This window comes from Lolium perenne, chromosome 5, assembly GCF_019359855.2.
Source record: "Lolium perenne isolate Kyuss_39 chromosome 5, Kyuss_2.0, whole genome shotgun sequence".
NCBI classification, from domain to species: domain Eukaryota; kingdom Viridiplantae; phylum Streptophyta; class Magnoliopsida; order Poales; family Poaceae; genus Lolium; species Lolium perenne.
The window spans coordinates 88,951,100-88,971,335 of NC_067248.2; the positions used below are offsets into that span (position 1 = coordinate 88,951,100).

Sequence of the window (20,236 nt, forward strand, 5' to 3'; positions counted from 1 at the left end):
AGTGGAACGAGGAAGCAGACAAAGCTTTTGAGCATCTGAAGTGAACTATCTTGACACCACCAGTTCTGGTGGCACCCCAAGAGAAAGAACCACTGCTGCTATATATCGCGGCCACACCTCAAGTGGTCAGTACAGTCCTCGTGGTAGAACGATAAGAAGAAGGGAAGATTCACGGGGTTCAGCGGCCAATATATTTCCTTAGTGAAGTTCTATCACCATCCAAGCAGCGCTACCCACAATATCAAAAGCTAGCTTACCGAGTTATTATGACAACACAGAAGCTAAGGCATTATTTTTCGACGCATCCGATAATAGTGGTCAACGAGGCCCCTCTCTCAAATATACTGAACAACCAAGAAGCTATGGGACGTGTCTCCCTTTGGGGAATCGAGCTTTCCCCTCGGGACATCACATACGAAAAAAGAAAGGCAATCAAGTCGCAAATTCTACCGGACTTTGTCGCAGAGTGGATGGAACTGCAAAATACGAGACCCCCAGATTTATCGAGTACCTGGCATATGAACTTCGACGGATCCAAGAGATTGGAAGGAGTTGGAGCAGGCGTCGTACTTGTTTCACCTCAAGGCGAAAAAATGAAGTAAATATTGCGGATGACGTTCCCCAACGCATCTAATAATGAGGTACAATATGAAGCCCCCATACACGGGATGAAGATGGCAAAGGCGTGCGGCGCCACTCGCTTAAAAATCTTTGGCGACTCCCAGCTGGTGGTTCAACAGGTGATGAACAAGTGCAATGCAGTCAATTCATGATGGCATATAAAGAGGTGTACAATGAACTCGAGAAATCCTTCGATGGTTGCGAAGTTAACCATATCAGCAGACTCAGCAATGATGAAGCTGACGTTCTGGCAAACATCGGCTCACAGTGCGTCCCGATACCACCTGGAGTCTTTTGGGAAGAGATAAGTGAAAGATCGACCAAGGGGAAGAAAGTACTGAAGCAGCCAAACAAAAAGGAGATGTCCAAGAAAGACTCGGGCGCTCCAGCAGCCCCAGAGACACATACATCAGAAGATGAGGAAGAACCGGAGGAAGTTATGATGATTCAAATACCCTGGATGCAGGTTTATCTGGCGTACATCACAAAGAAAGAGATACCCGAAGATCCGGTCAGAGCAAGGCAAGTTATTCGACGATCTGAAGCATTCACTGGGTCAAGGGAGAACTATACAAACGAAGCATCTCAGGAGTATTGCAGAGGTGCATCACACCTGAAGAAGGGCGAGTTACACTGAAAGATATGCTCGAGGGAATCTGTGGCCACCACACAAGCAGCCGAGCAATAGCAGCCAAAGCTTTTCGCGCAGGATTTTATTGGCTGACAGTAATAGAGGACGCCAAAGACATAGTCTGCACATGGAATGTGTGCCGGAGATTTGCATCCAAACCACACTCTCCAGCAGCAGAGCTGATGCCGATACCATTGGCATGGCCTTTCGCACAACGGGGGCTCAACATGGTGGGAAAATTACACAAGTCCTGGCCAGGAGGACACGTGTATTTGCTTGTGGCTGTCGACAAATTTACCAAGTGGATTGAAGCAGTACGAGTAACTTCGGCAGATGCAACTTCAGCGGTGAACTTCATCAAGGGGATAGTTTTTCGGTTCGGCGTCCCTAACAGCATAGTTACGGACAATGGCAGTAATTTCACTTCCCGAGAATTCAAAGACTACTGTGAAAGTGTGGGCATTGATACGTCCCCGACGTATCCATAATTTCTGTCGTTCCATGCTTGTTTTATGACAATACTTACATGTTTTGCTTGCACTTTATGATGTTTTTATGCGTTTTCCGGAACTAACCTATTAACGAGACGCCACAGTGCCAGTTCCTGTTTTCTGCTGTTTTTGGTTCCAGAAAGGCTGTTCGGGCAATATTCTCGGAATTGGACGAAATCAACGCCAAACCTCCTATTTTTCCCGGAAGGCTCCAGAACACCAAAGAAGAGTCGGAGAGGGGCCAGGGGGCCACCACACCACATTGCGGCGCGGGCCAGACCCTGGCCACGCCGGCCTAGGGTGTGGCGCCCCCAGGTGCCCCCCTGCGCCGCCTCTTCGCCTATAAAATCCCTTTCGACCTAAAAACACCGTACCACTTGACGAAACTCCAGAAAGACTCCAGGGGCGCCGCCGCCATCGCGAAACTCCAATTTGGGGGACAGAAGTCTCTGTCCCGGCACCCTGCCGGGACGGGGAAGTGCCCCCGGAAGCCATCTCCATCAACGCCATCGCCTCCATCATGCTCCGTGAGTAGTTCCCCCATGGACTACGGGTTCTAGCTGTAGCTAGTTGGTATTCTCTCCCCCATGTACTTCAATACAATGATCTCATGAGCTGCCTTACATGATTGAGATTCATCTGATGTAATCGGTGTTGTGTTTGTTGGGATCCGATGGATGATACATTATGATTAGTCTATCTATAAAGTTTGTGAAGTTATTGTTGCTGCAATCTTGTTATGCTTAATGCTTGTCACTAGGGCCCGAGTGGCATGATCTTAGATTTGAGCTCTATAATTATTGCTTAGATTGTATCTACAAGTTGTATGCACATGTCACTGTCCGGAACCAAAGGCCCCGAAGTGACAGAAATTGGGACAACTGGAGGGGATGGCGGTGATGTGAGGGACACATGTTTTCACGGAGTGTTAATGCTTTGCTCCGGTGCTCTATTAAAAGGAGTACCTTAATATCCAGTAGATTCCCTTGAGGCCCGGCTGCCACCGGCTGGTAGGACAATAGATGTTGTGCAAGTTTCTCATTGCGAGCACGTACGACTAAATATGGAAAACATGCCTACATGATTAATGAATTGATGTTCTTTCTTAATGCCTTATCAATCCTATCAATTGCCCAACTGTAATTTGTTCACCCAACACTTGTTATTGGAGAGTTACCACTAGTGTAGATAGCTGGGAACCCCGGTCCATCTTTCATCATCATATACTCGTTCTACATGTCAACTATTTTCTGGTACCATTGCTCTCATATTACTACTACTGCTGCTGTGTTACTGTTACTATTGCTCTCATATCACTGCTACTTTCACATCACCCCTGTTGCTAGTGCTTTTCCAGGTGCAGCTGAATTGACAACTCAGTTGTTAAGGCTTATAAGTATTCTTTACCTCCCCTTGTGTCGAATCAATAAATTTGGGTTTTACTTCCCTCGAAGACTGTTGCGATCCCCTATACTTGTGGGTTATCAAGACTATTTTCTGGCGCCGTTGCCGGGGAGGCATAGCTCTACTCATAAGTTCACCTGGGGAGTACACTCTACCTCTCTCTCTGCTTTTATCTTATTTTGTCTTGCTAGTTTATTTCTGTCTAGTTTATTTGTGCTTAGTTTATTTCTGTCTAGTTTTACTTTGCTTAGTTTACTTTTGTCTAGTTTATTTTTGTCTAGTTTTATTTTCCCTATATACCCGAAAATCCATAAAAAATTGAAAAACCTAAAAATTAAAAACTGCTGTTATGGGAGAACCAACAACCTACTTGGATCTTATAGAATGTTATAATAATTATAGAGAATCAAGAACTGGTGAAATAATGAGTGCTATGATAGAAAAATTGAATACAATTGCTGAAATCTTGCTTGAACGCCATAATATAAACTGTTGCTCTCAACAGGATACTAAACATCTTAAATTTCAATGTAGCTTTAGTGAGGAAATTTTAATTAAGAACTATAATCGGAATTGCTATATTCATTATGGGTTCGAAGAGGTAGAACAATTTGTCTTATTTATGGGAGCCTCCGAGATAGAATCCTTCATGGTTGAGAATTATGAAACTTGTGTTGTTTGTAAGGGCCTTAAAGATTATGTCTCTACTATCCTTAATTCTTGTATAGAATGCTACAGTAGGAATCCGTATATCCTTGATTATAAAGAGAGACACATTAATGCACAAGAATGCACTCACAATTTGCAGGAACCTGTGGAAGAAGAAATTGATGAACCTGAAAGCTCATTGGATGAAAAAGAGGAGGAAATTGATGAACTTGAAAGCTCATTGGATGAAAAAGAAGAAGAGAGCGACGAACAAAAGGAGGAAGAATGGATTAGCTACCCATGCCAACCTTCTAATGAGAGTAACTCTTCATCTCTTACACTATTTGATTGTCCTCCATGCTTACCGAAAGAGGTTGAATGTTATGTTCCTGTGGATTCTCTTGAAATATTTCCTATAAGTAAAACTTGTTAGAATAATTATGCTGATGTTATATATGATAATCCATGCTACTTTGATAAATCTTGTGATAATGCTTTGTTTGTGCCTGATGTCGAAATGCATGGTACTAAAGAATTTTGCTTGGCAAATGTTTATGATAAAGCTCTAGATGATGGTCCTATGTTACTTGACAATATTAAATGTGCTACTAATGAAAATGGGATTGGAGAAGTATTGACTTTATTTAGGAGCCCCATATCTCTTGAGATTGATCAACTACCTTGTTATATTATTAATAAAAGTAAGTTTGAAAGTTTTAATTCCACTATTCTTGAGATTGATAAAAATTATGTGTTTGGAAATCATGAAGAGTATGCTGCATGTGATAGTTATATTATTGAGTTTGTTCATGAAGCTACTGAAAATTATTATGAGAGAGGAAAATATGGTTGTAGAAATTTTCATGGTACTAATACACCTCTCTATATGCTGAAATTGCTGAAGTTGCACTTATTCTATCTACTTATGCTTGTCACTTTGTTCTTCATGAACTTATTCGTGTACAAGATTCCTTTCCATAGGAAGCATGTGAGACTTAAATGTGTTTTGAATTTGCTTTTTGATGCTCTCTTTTGTTTCAAATACTATTTCTTGCGAGCGCATCATTAAAACTGCTGAGCCCATCTTGATGGCTATAAAGAAAGAACTTCTTGGGAGATAACCCATGTGTTATTTTGCTACAGTAATTTGTTTTATATTTGAGTCTTGGAAGTTGTTTACTACTGTAGCAACCTCTCCTTATCATGTTTTTGTGCCAAGTAAAGTTTCTATGTCAAAGTTGATGTTATATTTGGGATCGCTGCGCAGAAACAGCATTGCTGTCTGTCACGAATCTGGACACAGTTCTCTGTAGAAAATTCGAAAAAATCTGCCAATTTACGAGCGTGATCCTCAGATATGTACGCAACTTTCATTAGTTTTGAGTTTTTCCATTTGAGCAAGTCTGGTGCCAGCTTTAAATTCGTCTTTACGGACTGTTCTGTTTTTGACAGATTCTGCCTTTTATTTCGCATTGCCTCTTTTGCTATGTTGGATTCATTTCTTTGATCCATTAATGTCCAGTAGCTTTATGCAATGTCCAGAAGTGTAAAGAATGATTGTGCCACCTCTGAACATGTGAATTATTAATTGTGCACTAACCCTCTAATGAGTTTGCTTGAAGTTTGGTGTGAAGGAAGTTTTCAAGGGTCAAGAGAGGAGTATGATATACTATGATCAAGAGGAGTGAAAGCTCTAAGCTTGGGGATGCCCCCGTGGTTCACCCCTGCATATTTTAAGAAGACTCAAGCGTCTAAGCTTGGGGATGCCCAAGGCATCCCCTTCTTCATCGACAACATCATCAGGTTCCTCCCCTGAAACTATATTTTTATTCAATCACATCTTGTGTTCTTTACTTGGAGCGCCTGTGTGCTTTTATTTTTGTTTTGTTTGAATAAAGATGCATCCTAGCAATCCTTGTTTGGGAGAGAGACACGCTCCGCTTTTTCATATGAACACTTGTTCTTTGTTTTACTTTTAATGTTCAATGAATAAAAGTTGGAAGCTACAATATTTATCTTTATTTGGTTGGGAAAAGAAAATGCCTCATATGTCTTGGATAATTTGATACTTGGCAATTGTTTTGAGCTCTCAAGTAGATCATAAGTTTTTGCATGTAGTTTAAACCTATTAGTGGAGAACTACCGTAAAGCTTGTTAAAATTGGTTTGCATAATTGATCTCTCTTAAGGTCTAGATATTTTCTGGTAAAAGTGTTTGAGCAACAAGGAAGACAGTGTAGAGTATTATAATGCTTGCGATATGTTCTTATGTAAGTTTTGCTGTACCGGTTCATACTTGTGTTTGCTTCAAACAACCTTGCTAGCCTAAGCCTTGTATCGAGAGGGAATACTTCTCGTGCATCCAAAACCTTGAGCCAACCACTATGCCATTTGTGTCCACCATACCTACCTACTATGTGGTATTTTCTGCCATTCCAAAGTAAATTGCTTGAGTGCTACCTTTAAACAATTCAAAATTTATTACCTCTGATTTGTGTCAATGTTTTATAGCTCATGAGGAAGTATGTGGTGTTTATCTTTCAATCTTGTTGGGCAACTTTCACCAATGGACTAGTGGCTTCATCCGCTTATCCAATAATTTTGCAAAAAGAGCTGGCAATGGGATTCCCAGTCCCAAATTAATTAACAAAAATAGACACTCCTCCATGGTATGTGATTGTTGGACGGCACCCGAGGATTCGGTTAGCCATGGCTTGTGTAAGCAAAGGTTGGGGGGAGTGTCATCATCATAATAAAACTTAAATAAAAAGGCACTCCTTCATGGTATGTGATTGTTGGCAGGCACCCGAGGATTCGGTTAGCCATGGTTTGTGAAAGAAAGGTTGGAAGGAGTGCCACCCAAAAATAAATAAAATGGGAGCCGCTCTTGTGAGTCCGGTTGATGAGGTAGTTAGTGTACCCACTACCATTCGTTGACAACAACAAACACCTCTCAAAATTTTACTTTTATGCTCTCTATATGTTTTCAAAACCAAAGCTCTAGCACAAATATAGCAATCGATGCTTCCCTCGTAGAAGGGCCATTCTTTTACTTTTATGTTGAGTCAGTTACCTAATTCCTTGCACCTTAGAAGCAAACACTTGTGTCAACTGTGCATTGATTCTTACATACTTGCATATTTGCATTCATCATATTACTCTATGTTGACAATATCCATGAGATATACATGTTGAAAGTTGAAAGCAACTGCTGAAACTTATATCCTCCTTTGTGTTGCTTCGATGCCTTTACTATGAACTTATTGCTTTATGAGTTAACTCTTGTGCAAGACTTTTGATGCTTGTCTTGAAAGTACTCTCCATGAAAAGTTTTTCTATATGTTATCTACTTGTTAGCAACTATCGATCATTGCCTTGAGTCACTTCATTCATTTCATATGCTTTGTAATAGTATGATCAAGGTTATGTAAGTAGCATGTCACTACAGAAATTATTCTTTTTATCGTTTACCTGCTCGGGACGAGCAGAAACTAAGCTTGGGGATGCTGATACGTCCCCGACGTATCCATAATTTCGCTGCTCCATGCTTGTTTTATGACAATACTTACATGTTTTGCTTGCACTTTATGATGTTTTTATGCGTTTTCCGGAACTAACCTATTAACGAGATGCCACAGTGCCAGTTCCTGTTTTCTGCTGTTTTTGGTTCCAGAAAGGCTGTTCGGGCAATATTCTCGGAATTGGACGAAATCAACGCCAAACCTCCTATTTTTCCCGGAAGGCTCCAGAACACCGAAGAAGAGTCGGAGAGGGGCCAGGGGGCCACCACACCACATGGCGGCGCGGGCCGCACCTGGCCGCGCCGGCCTAGGGTGTGGCGCCCCCAGGTGCCCCCCTGCGCCGCCTCTTCGCCTATAAAATCCCTTTCGACCTAAAAACACCGTACCACTTGACGAAACTCCAGAAAGACTCCAGGGGCGCCGCCGCCATCGCGAAACTCCAATTTGGGGGACAGAAGTCTCTGTCCCGGCACCCTGCCGGGACGGGGAAGTGCCCCCGGAAGCCATCTCCATCAACGCCATCGCCTCCATCATGCTCCGTGAGTAGTTCCCCCATGGACTACGGGTTCTAGCTGTAGCTAGTTGGTATTCTCTCCCCCATGTACTTCAATACAATGATCTCATGAGCTGCCTTACATGATTGAGATTCATCTGATGTAATCGGTGTTGTGTTTGTTGGGATCCGATGGATGATACATTATGATTAGTCTATCTATAAAGTTTGTGAAGTTATTGTTGCTGCAATCTTGTTATGCTTAATGCTTGTCACTAGGGCCCGAGTGGCATGATCTTAGATTTGAGCTCTATAATTATTGCTTAGATTGTATCTACAAGTTGTATGCACATGTCACTGTCCGGAACCAAAGGCCCCGAAGTGACAGAAATTGGGACAATCGGAGGGGATGGCGGTGATGTGAGGGACACATGTTTTCACGGAGTGTTAATGCTTTGCTCTGGTGCTCTATTAAAAGGAGTACCTTAATATCCAGTAGATTCCCTTGAGGCCCGGCTGCCACCGGCTGGTAGGACAATAGATGTTGTGCAAGTTTCTCATTGCGAGCACGTACGACTAAATATGGAAAACATGCCTACATGATTAATGAATTGATGTTCTTTCTTAATGCCTTATCAATCCTATCAATTGCCCAACTGTAATTTGTTCACCCAACACTTGTTATTGGAGAGTTACCACTAGTGTAGATAGCTGGGAACCCCGGTCCATCTTTCATCATCATATACTCGTTCTACATGTCAACTATTTTCTGGTACCATTGCTCTCATATTACTACTACTGCTGCTGTGTTACTGTTACTATTGCTCTCATATCACTGCTACTTTCACATCACCCCTGTTGCTAGTGCTTTTCCAGGTGCAGCTGAATTGACAACTCAGTTGTTAAGGCTTATAAGTATTCTTTACCTCCCCTTGTGTCGAATCAATAGATTTGGGTTTTACTTCCCTCGAAGACTGTTGCGATCCCCTATACTTGTGGGTTATCAGGCATCAAGTTGCAGTTTGCATCAGTGGCGCACCCGCAAACCAATGGTCAAGTTGAAAAAGCCAACGGGCTTATCTGCAATGGCATCAAGAAACGTCTGTTAACACCGCTGGAGAAAGCGCGACACACCTGGGTTGATGACCTGCCGTATGTATTATGGAGCTTACGAACAACGCCAAATGCGGCAACTCAAGAAACACCGTTCTTCTTGGTCGATGGAGCCGAAGCAGTGTTGCCAATAGAAATTGAACACAATTCCCCAAGAGTCACGGAATGTGAAGAGGAAACTTCGCAGAAGCGCGGGAGGATGATGTCGATGCGCTCGACAAAGCAAGAGACGAGGTATTATCGAGAGTAGGCGCGTACCAGCAGAGTCTCAAGAATTATCACAGTCGACGATTACGACCCAAGTCTTTTCAAGTGGGTGATCTAGTTCTTCGACTCACACAAGATGGACACGAAAAATTCGAGTCTCCATGGTTGGGACCGTGATGAGGTCTAAGACCTAGTTTGTGGCCCGATCTCGCGAATGACCCGAAACAAGATGGGAGAAGAGGGAGGGGAGGAAGAACACGAAGAACGAAACCACACACGCCAACCCGATACAATCGAATCTTACTCTCGTGGCTCGATGGACCACGCCAATAGAATCAACCGGAAGAGACACGAGGTAGAATTCCGGGGTGAGAGATCGGTGTTGGAGACAGAGACCGATGAGAGAGAGAGAGAGAGTGGAACACACTTGAATCTCACTCACAAGTAGCCAAATCCTCAACAAGAGTAGCCTTGATACAAAGGGAGTTCTAACCCTAGGGAGACAAAGCTCAAAAGTAGTTTTAAACCAAGATTATGTCTAAAGAGTAAAAGGGGGCGTCCTAGGTACTTATATAGGTCCACAGGGCGACACAGGTCGAAAAGGTGCAAAAGTAACCGACTTAGGCGGGTCTGGTCGAGACAAGTCGTGAAATCCGGTCAGGGATCCGGTCCAACCGGACCTGGGACCGGCGCTCCGGTCCAGACCGGGCTCTGGGCCGGATGGCGACCGACGAGGGGTCCCGGAGCCCCGGTACTGCGCCCAGTTGGCACCAGCCTGGGATCCGGTCTGGACCGGGTGGTTCGGCCAGGGATCCGGTTGACCGGGTCCTGGGCCGGCTGGCTCCCTTCCTCCTTTCGCGCGCTTCAGATGTCGTCAGGTCTAGCTCCATGCCCATCTTCACGTCCAGCTGCTCCTCTCCTCCTCCTGACCATGGTGTGTCCTCCTCTCCGGGGTCTTGACGCACCTCGTACCTAATAACACAAAGCGTGTCGGCATGAGGTAGCAATCCATCCAATGGGGTACCGAGATTGAGGGTAGTGAGGAGCGAGTTCACCTGATCATGTAGCGCTTTAACTCGAGCCCGCGTCATTGGTCCACTTGGGGGACTTGTTGGTCTTGGTGTAGTGTCGTCGGTGAGCGGGGCTACATCATCTCCTCCCCCTTGGGAGAGAGTCGTCCTCGACTCTTGTTCCTCCTCATCTCCATGATATGGTGAGAGATCCGAGATGTTGAACGTGTTGCTCACCAAGTACTTGGAGGTTGGTATGTCGATGACATAGGCGTTGTTGTTGATGCGCTTGAGGACCTTGAAAGGCCCATCGCCTCTTGGCTTTAGCTTTGAGTTGCGTTCATGAGGGAACCTTTCTTTCCGAAGGTGAATCCAAACGAGGTCTCCTTCTTCAAACACTCGTTCCTTCTTCTTGGCGTTGAGGCGGGTAGCTTGGCGAAGTACATGCTCTTGTATGGTTGCTCTTGTGTCTTCATGTAGTTTCTTCATGGCAGTGGTGCGCTTGTCGAAGTCCATGTTCGTTCTTTCATGAAGAGGTAGTGGAAGGAGGTCGAGTGCCGTGTACGGTTCGAAGCCATATACGATCATGAACGGACTCCGTGATGTTGTGGAGTGCTTGGCTCTATTGTAGGCGAACTCCGCGTGTGGAAGGCACTCTTCCCATGACTTCAATTTTTTCTTCACGAGTGTGCGTAGGAGTGTTGAGAGGCTTCGATTCACCACTTCCGTTTGTCCGTCCGTTTGCGGATGCGAGGATGATGAAAACAAGAGCTTGATTCCGAACTTTGCAATGAGCGACTTCCATAGATAACTCATGAACTTGACGTCTCGATCCGACACAATGCTTGCTCGTATTCCGTGTAGGCGAACGACTTCCCTGAAAAACATTGAAGCAATGTGTGAAGCATCATCGCTCTTATGGCACGGTATGAAATGAGATATTTTAGAGAACCTATCCACTACCACAAATATTGAGTCATGACCATGTTTTGTTCTTGGTAAGCCTAATACAAAGTCCATGCTTATATCCGACCAAGGAGCATATGGAATGGGTAAAGGCATGTAAAGACCGTAAGGGTTGGTTGTAGACTTAGCTTGTAAGCATGTGGTGCAACGGTTGCATAGGCGCTCCACGTCTCTCTTCATCTTCGGCCAATAGTAATGGGTTGATAGCATCGAGAGTGTCTTGTCGCGTCCAAAGTGTCCCATTAGACCACCTCCATGTGACTCTTGCAAAAGCAACTTACGAAGAGAAGACTCGGGTATGCAAATTTTGTTAGCTTTAAACAAGTAGCCATCATGTAAATAGAAATCATCAAATCCTCTTTCAACGGAACACTTTGCAACAATGGGTCTAAAGAAAATGTCGGAAGTGTATAGCTCTTTGATCTCTTCAAGACCCAAAATGTGAAAATCCAAGCGGGTGAGTAAAAGGTTATTCTTGCGGGAAAGAGCATCCGCAACCACATTTTCCTTTCCCTTTTTGTATTGGGATTTCTATTTTCGTGCCCTCAGGTCCTTAGTTGTACTCAGTTTTCCCCAGCTCCTTAGTTTTTCCTCAGTTTTCCCCAAGCCCTTGTCTGAACCCGCAGAAGGAGCTCGGACGGAAGGAATCCGTTAAGTTGACCGTTCCGTGCTGACGAGTGGGGTCGTGTCGTTTGTGGGGTCGCGTCGTGTGGGACCGCGTCGTGTGGGGCTGGTAGGAAGGGACCGTGTGGGACAGGACGAGACCGTGTTTGTGTGGCCGTAGCGTGTGGGGCCGTAGCGTGTGGAGCCGTGTGGGTCCGGGACGGGGGCACGAGTGGTTTCTGTCTCTTTCGCCCAGATTAGCAGTTTTCAATGTACCTTTTTACTCTCTCTCGCTCGATCTCATTCATATTTGATAGCCCAAATTGGTAGCAAATCTAGAGCAGCTTCTCCTTCTGTTTTGTAACGCCATTCATTTCTTTATGCCTTCGTTTTTACCCAATCAGGTAGGAAATCTAGGGCACAAATCCAGAGAGAAAATATAGGATAAGCTGCATACAGAAACCAACATAGCATAGATATATTCAGGACAGATCCAAAAGTAGTACCGATAGATCCAACATAAGCTACATTTTACATGAATTTAAGCTGCTCTACAGATAGAGCAGTCACATACAGAGAGTGCAGTAGGCACGTTCAACGCCTCCAGGTAGCGCCTGTAACTCGCTTGAAGGTTGCGCAGGTGAATCCCAAGTGCTTTGTGTTTGTCCATGAACGCATGCACGTTCACGGTCGTTCCAACTCTAGCGCCACATCTGCCAATGGATTCAGCATGGTTCACCGGGGAGTTGAAGTCGGTGGCGCGGAGATTCCTGTTGCAGAAGGGGCACTTGTAAATGCCTCGAGCAAAGGGGCCATCGTAATGGCCGGACTGCAACCTCCTGAGGACGTGACGAGTCTTGGTGTGGAAGGACTCGTCGTCGCTGTCGACGTTGCTGCTCTGCACCTGTCACGTAGCACCTCTTTCTAAAGAGATTCGATTCGGAACTCTTATATGTCCAAGGTCAATATGGAAATTCTTTCAGAGGTTTTCCTTTACTTTGTCCGTGTCAACAAACAATTCGAAATACCTCGACTTTTTCACAACAGGTCCGAGTCAAATAGCAATGATTCGAAGCACTTCTTTTTCCATTACACTATTTCGGAAACCTAAGGACTCGATCGTATGGATATGGAAAATACAGGATTTCCGATCCTAGCGGGAAAACGAGGGAAACGGATACTCAATTTAAAGTGAGTAAACAGAATTCCATACTCGATCTCATAGATCCCTATAAGATCGTGCAAAAAACACGGAGTCAATTGCAACGATGATGGAACAGAGAGTGAACAAAAAATCATGCATGATAATGTGGGCTCGAAAAAAAGAGGCAGCCTCAGTTAGATTGGACACACTTATATCCAGGATTTGAGCCAGCAAACCAAAGATCATGCACAACAAATTTGTACACACCAATTGTTTACTGACCAAACCCTGAATCAATTTATGCCCACATATTCGTCATCATCGGCACAAATCTTAAACAAAAGCAAATCACAAACACTAATAACGCAAGATCTAACACAAAAGGATTGAACTAGGAACAGACGAACAGTAATAACGCAAGATCTAACACAAAAGCATTGAACTAGGAACAGACGAACAGTAATAACGCAAGATCTAACACAAAAGGATTGAAGTAGGAACAGACGAACCCTAATAACGCTAGATCTAACACAAAAGGATTGAAATGAGATAAGAACAAGGGAACAAAGGGTTACCTCCGGCTCGTTGTCGATGATGCCGGTGTCTTAGGGGTTCTCCGACGCGTCGTACGGCACTGGTTCGTACGGGTCCCAAGCGACGGGGGCCCGGACAGTGGCGGCGGCCGATGCGCCGGCTGCTACGTTGGAAGCAGCGACAAGGGCCTGGACGGGGGCGGCGGCCGATGCGTCGGCTGCTACGTTGGAAGCAGCGACAGCGGCCTAGACGGGGGCGGCGGCCGATTCGCCGGCGGCTGATGTGCCGACAATGGGCATCTCATTCTTCTCCATCGCCGGCGGTTTTCTTCGGGGTTTTTTCTTCGGTTGTGGAGAAGATGATGGGACAGGAGAGGCGGTTGCAGTGAGCCAGTGAGAACGTGCGTCGAGGGAGAGAAAGAGGGGCTCTATAAAGACGAAGGTGGCGTGTACCGCAACACGCGTCCGCTATGCACGGCTGCAGCGTGCACCGCGACACGAGTCTTACCCTGGGACGTTTGGTGTACTCAGTTATAACCTCAGGCCTTATACAGAAATTTTATCTGTACTCAGTTTTCCCCTCGAGGACTTAGACCGGCGAGTGCAATATACTCAGTTTTACCCTCAAGTAGCTGGTCAACAGAGAGTCAACAAATGAGATTAACATAGCTAATTGAGTCATTTCATGCGCAAAAAAATCCAAAAAAATAAAAACATAGTGGCACCTACTCATGGAGTCTTCCTACGCAACATGCCACCTAGAAAACCTTAACAAACATATATAAATCAAGTTTTACCACAAATTGCCACTTCTCAGAATCACTAGTGTAGCTATGAAGATGCATGGTTTTCCACTCAAACCCCTTTGCAAAACATCTTTCCCAAAAACATAGTTTGTCTAAATGATGCCATAATTGTCACTCTCATGTATATTTGAATTGCAAATAAATTGATGTAGCCTAATATGAATTATATTGTACAAAACACGCATTTTTCATTTTGTAATTCTTTTGTTTGAATCCCTTAGTGTATTTACTATTTATGTGCCCTTGGATTCTTAGTACTACTCAGTTTTGCCCTCAAGTACTGTCACAAATGCTCTCAGAAGCCCAAACTTATCCTGATTGGTTGAGCCGTTGTCACACGGATCGACTCCACGAACCGTTGATCCACTGATCTAACGGGCAGTATACCCCTCTCCGTCTCTTCGTGGCAACCTCTCTCTCTCTCTTCGTGGCCACCCCTCTCTATCTCTGTCGGTGGAGAGTGCCCACCCCTCTATTTATGTGCAATAACGATTTTGCCACTTAATATAGCTTGGGATATAGTATTGGTATAAACACGAGGCATACATATTTGCGGATTTCGGTGAATGCATTATTTGTCACCCCTCTAACAATTATCAACTATCTTTAGCTGTCCTTTTCTTTTTGGGAATATAGTTTGGGATATAGTATTGGTATTTTGAAACGGCCCAAAAGTGGTATAATTTTGGTATAAACATGAGGCATACATATTTGCGGATTTCGGTGATTGCATTATTTGTCACCCCTCTAACAATTATCAACTATCTTTAGCTGTCCTTTTCTTTTAGGGAATATAGTTTGGGATATAGTATTGGTATTTTGAAACGGCCCAAAAGTGGTATAATTTTGGTGTAAACATGAGGCATACATATTTGCGGATTTCGGTGATTGCATTATTTGTCACCCCTCTAACAATTATCAACTATCTTTAGCTGTCCTTTTCTTTTAGGGAATATAGTTTGGGATATAGTATTGGTATTTTGAAACGGCCCAAAAGTGGTATAATTTTGGTATAAACATGAGGCATACATATTTGCGGATTTTGGTGATTGCATTATTTGTCACCCCTCTAACAATTATCAACTATCTATAGCTATCCTTTTCTTTTAGGGAATATAGTTTGGGATATAGTATTGGTATTTTGAAACGGCCTAAAAGTGGTATAATTTTGGTATAAACATGAGGCATACATATTTGCGGATTTCGGTGATTGCATTATTTGTCACCCCTCTAACAATTATCAACTATCTTTAGCTTTCCTTTTCTTTTAGGGAATATAGTTGGTAATTTCGGTGAATGCACACACTAACTATGAAAACAACTACAAGTACATGTAACTGAATAATGAATTTGTAACAAGGTATCCCTTGTAACAACTTCTAGCGCCTGGTGAGCAATGATAAGAATCCGATCGTAATTATACAACAAAAAAAACCAGCCATCAGATTAGCTTGCTTCTTCAACTCGATCAGCTGCCTTAACTGCTTGTTCATTTTCTTCAGTTCTCCCTTCACTTCCACCAGTCCTGCATTGGGAGCATTAGGCATAATCGGAACGGATCCTCTCTCCGCCGCATTCTCTACAGCAAGTCCCCCTCTCCCAAATTGCGCTCCCCAATAGCACCAATTGATTCCTGCAATTGAAGCCTCTGAATGTACACATCGATCCACTCAAAATGCCTGCATTTCTTCAAGATCTGAAAACAACAACGTGAACCCTAAATCCCAAATTTGAGGGAATAACAAGAAAATCGAGAGAAAACAGAGAAATTGGAGCGAGATCTAACCTTATCCCCCTCTCTATATGGCAAGCTCTCGCATGCAACGAACTCATGTCCACGGTTGCCGTTCTCGTCCGTCTTACAGATCGACCGCTTCAGAGGCTCCTGGCGTGGGCAGTCAGGGCATCTTGTCAAAGGCACGGGTCCATACTGTGGCCATGAAGAACGGGAGGTCGAAGAGAAACTAGACATCACCCGCCTGCGGAGAAGGGCTGCCGCTGGCGGAGAAGAAGAACAATGGGGCGCGGGGAAAGAAAGGGGAAGCAATGGCACGGGCACGGGTGCGGGGCTGGCTCGGGCTCCCATTTTGCAACGGTCACCTGGTAAGCTGTGGGTCCGGCGCGCTAACGTGGACAAGTTGTGGGTCCCACGATGATCTGGATAAGTGGAGACGTGTCCACTATGGGGCACCAACAGCGGCCCCACTTGCCAGCACCAACCAACGTCAACTAAACGGGAATCCTCTGTCCGAGTTCCTTCTGCGGGTTACAGACAAGGGATTGGGGAAAACTGAGGAAAAACTAAGGAGATGGGGAAAACTGAGTACAACTAAGGACCCGAGGGCACGAAAATAGAAATCCCTTTTGTATTTGATAACATAAGGGAAGGACTCTATGAACTCACACTACAAGAAAAGTTCTGATAGACAACGTCCCAAAATCGTCCACTAAGGGGTATTTTTCGTCGCCTATGGGCCTAACCCGACGATATGGGTTCTGTTGTCGAAACTGCGTCAGGCAAAGTCCAACGACGATTTTTTCGGTCCGTCGCGCTTGGGCGCCCTTCCGCCACGGAAAATCGGACCGTTGCCCAAGTGTTTCCGGGAGCCCGTTGACTGCTGACGTCATGCAAACTGACACGTGGCAGACGCCGTTAACTGGCAGTTAATGGCGTTAACCGGCTGAAACCCCGTGGTAGATGGTAGGCCCACACGAGGCCTGCCACGTCTTAAGCGGGCCGGGCCAGATGACATAGTTTGACCGGTCAACTATATAGCTGGGCTGGTCCATTAGTTACGTGGGCCGGGCCTAACCTCTAATGTTGACTGGTCAAAACTTAAATGGGCCGGCCCATTTAACATGTGGGGTCCACCTTACAGCAACTGGGCCGGCCCAAGAAGCAAGTGGGCCGGGCCAAAAAACACAGGTGGGTCCCACTTTCCTGTTAAAAGGCCGGCCCATTTAGTGTGTGGGGTCCACCATATAGCAAGTGGGCCGGCCCAACAAGCTAGTGGGCCGGGCCAAAAACACAGGTGGGTCCCACTTTCCAGTTACAGGGTCGGCCCATTTAGTATGTGGGGTCCACCATATAGCAAGTGGGCCGGCCCAACAAGATAGTGGGCCGGGCCAAAACACAGGTGGGTCCCACCTTCCTGTTAAAGGGTCGGCCCATTTAGTATGTGGGGTCCACCATATAGCAAGTGGGCTGGCCCACCAAGGTAGTGGGCCGGGCCAAAACACAGGTGGGTCCCACATTCCTGTTAATGGGCCGGCCCATTTGGTATGTGGGGTCCACCATATAGAAAGTGGTCCGGCCCAACAAGATAGTGGGCCGGCCCAACAAGATAGTGGGCCGGGCCAAAAACACAGGTGGGTCCCACCTTCCTATTAAAGGGCCGGCCCATTTACCATGTGGGACCACCATATAGCAAGTGGGCTGGCCCAACAAGATAGTGGGCCGGCCCAAAAGCACAGGTGGGCCCCACTTTCCTGTTGAAGGGCCGGCCCAATTAGTATGTGGGGTCCACCATATAGCAGGTGGGCCGGCCCAACAAGATAGTGGGCCGGGCCAAAAACACAGGTGGGTCCCACTTTCCTCTTAAAGGGCCGGCCCATTTAGTATGTGGGGTCCACCACAAAAGCAAATGGGCTGGCCCAACTATTTAGTGGGCCGGCCCAGTAGTGGGTGGGGTCCACCTTAAAGCAAGTGGGCCAGCCCAATTAGAGTGTGGGGTCCACGGTAAATCAAATGGGCTGGCCCAAGAAGTAAGTGGGCCAGCCCGTTTAGTTGCTGTTTATATGCCGGCATAATATGCGCTTTAGGATTTTGCGGGCAGGCACATATGTGATTTTGCTTAATTGGGCCGTTTAAGGGATGGGAATTCGTGATTTAGATACTGAGAATATTTACGCAGCATTGATTTCTGTCGGATAGCCTCACTTACCACAAGCACCAAAGAAAAAATGCGCGAAAGAACTATAAAAACTAACTAAATATTACATCAGCTGCAAGGCATTGAAAAAAATATTACAGAACCCAGAGAAATTGAATGGTAATTAAACCTAGCAATACAATGAAGCGATCCGGCAATCTTTTAAGTTGTCCATGCAGCACCTATATCTGAAACAAAGACATTACAAGTTAAGACAGCAACAATGGAAAGGCAAAGACACTACAATATTGTTTGCCAAAGAATTTGGAACTCATCATTTCGTCGTTATAACAAGATCATTGTAATGCGCACAATAAGCAAACAAAGAGTGCATGCCGCATACCAACAGCCAATATAACAGAGCATGTTAGAATGAAACAAAGAGACTTACTACCGCCGAGTCCCATGCAAACCAACATGTTCGGGGAGTACAAAATTGGCATGAACAACATAGTAGCAAAGCTATAAATTTTGTAACGACGATCGAGCAAGATACGTAATATAGTGGGATCACCTGTGAACTTGTATAAGAGGGAATGCAAACCAATATGTTCAGCATTCCATATGTGAGCGTCATGCCAAGTCATAGAAACAAGTCGATAATGCAGCTTTTGAAGAACAAGATGGCACACAAAATTATTATCTAGTAATATGACAAGTTTATTTGTACTACAGGCTTAGATAGCAGAGTGATAGCATGCCAAACTAAGTCCTTACTTTGTTAGCTTACAATGAACTAGATACAAAACAATGGCATCACCTGTAGTACAGGGAATGCAAGCCAACATGTTCATGGAGTAAAAAATTGGCACAAACAACATAGTAGCAGGCCATAATTTTTGTAACAACAACCGAGCAAGATAAAGTTATGATGGCTAGATCTACGAGTAGGGAATGTAAACCAAATATAGAAGTTACGATGCCAAAAGCTATAGAGCAGGGAATGCGAACCAACATGTGCAATTACTTAAAATTGGCCATGAACTAAATAATAGCAGGATGTTACTATAATAGCTAGGAATAAAACAGATAGGAGTTATAATGGCATCACTGATAAACTTGTAGATAAGGGAAAAAAATCAATTTGTTTCGGGATATAAAGTTGTAATGAGCAACACATAGAGGATAGTTAATGCTACGGCTTAGGATGGACCAGAAACGGAATATAGTGGGATCCGAACTTGTAGAAAAGGGAATGCATACCAATATGTTCACAATTCTATATGTGAGCGCCATGCCAATTAAGAGAAACAAGTTAATATTGCAGCTTTTGAAGAATCAGATGGCAGACAAAATTATGATGGAAGTTGTCTTTGTGACGAGTTCAAATAAATTTGTACTGCAGGATGGCAGAGCGATAGCATGCAGGAACTAATAGCAGGCAGTTAATTTGTTAGCTTACGACGAAGTAGATAGAAATAACAATGGCATCACCGTAGTACAGGGAATGCAAACCAACATGTTCAGGGAGAACAAGATTGGCATGAACAACGAATGAGCAAGATAGAAGTTATGATGGCTACATCTACAGAGCAGGGAATGCAAACCAAAATGTTCAATCGCTTGAAGTTAGCAATGAACTAGAAAATAGCAAGGTGTTACGGTCATAACTAGGAATGAACTAAAAGAGCTTCAGACAAACAGGCATCTGAACCCAGAACATGGCGCTAAAACAAGGGACTTACATTAGGAGAAGCACTCTGTGGGAATCACAGCAGATCTTCCTGGGGTTGATAGATCCGGTGATGAAGTACACTACATGTGCTCCTTGGGGTTGGAGAGACGGCCATTAAACTTCATGGTTACTCATCTAATCTGCAAAGACGTAACGGCGCGTCGTTAGCACAAACAAAGTTCCCCAAGATTAAACAAGAACTTGCAGGCAAGCAATAGAAAAGCGACAGTAGAAGAGTTTAGATCATGCACGGCGCCGGTGAAGCAGATTTGGTTCATGCACATCGGTGTCGGTGAGCAAGATCCGATGCGGTGGACGATGCCGCAGCTGAAGCGACTGCGGTAGGCTGCTGGATGAGCATATGGTTTCGAGGTTCGGCGGGGATGATCCGGTCCGGTTGATGACGGCGTCGATGAAGCGGCTCGGCAGTGCAGCCGGA

At 44.8% G+C, this 20,236-nt stretch overlaps 1 protein-coding gene across 1 annotated transcript; it reads left to right on the plus strand.

Annotated features, from left to right (window-relative positions):
- Nucleotides 1-772: 772 nt before the first annotated feature.
- LOC127319580 (uncharacterized) lies at nt 773-1,258 on the plus strand. Its single transcript, XM_051349558.1, has one exon. The coding sequence runs from the start codon at nt 773-775 to the stop codon at nt 1,256-1,258; it is 486 nt and encodes a 161-aa protein (XP_051205518.1).
- Nucleotides 1,259-20,236: the final 18,978 nt, after the last annotated feature.

Coding starts and splice junctions, on each gene's coding strand:
- LOC127319580 (XM_051349558.1), top strand. CDS start 773: ATGGCATATAAAGAGGTGTACAATGAACTCGAGAAATCCTTCGATGGT.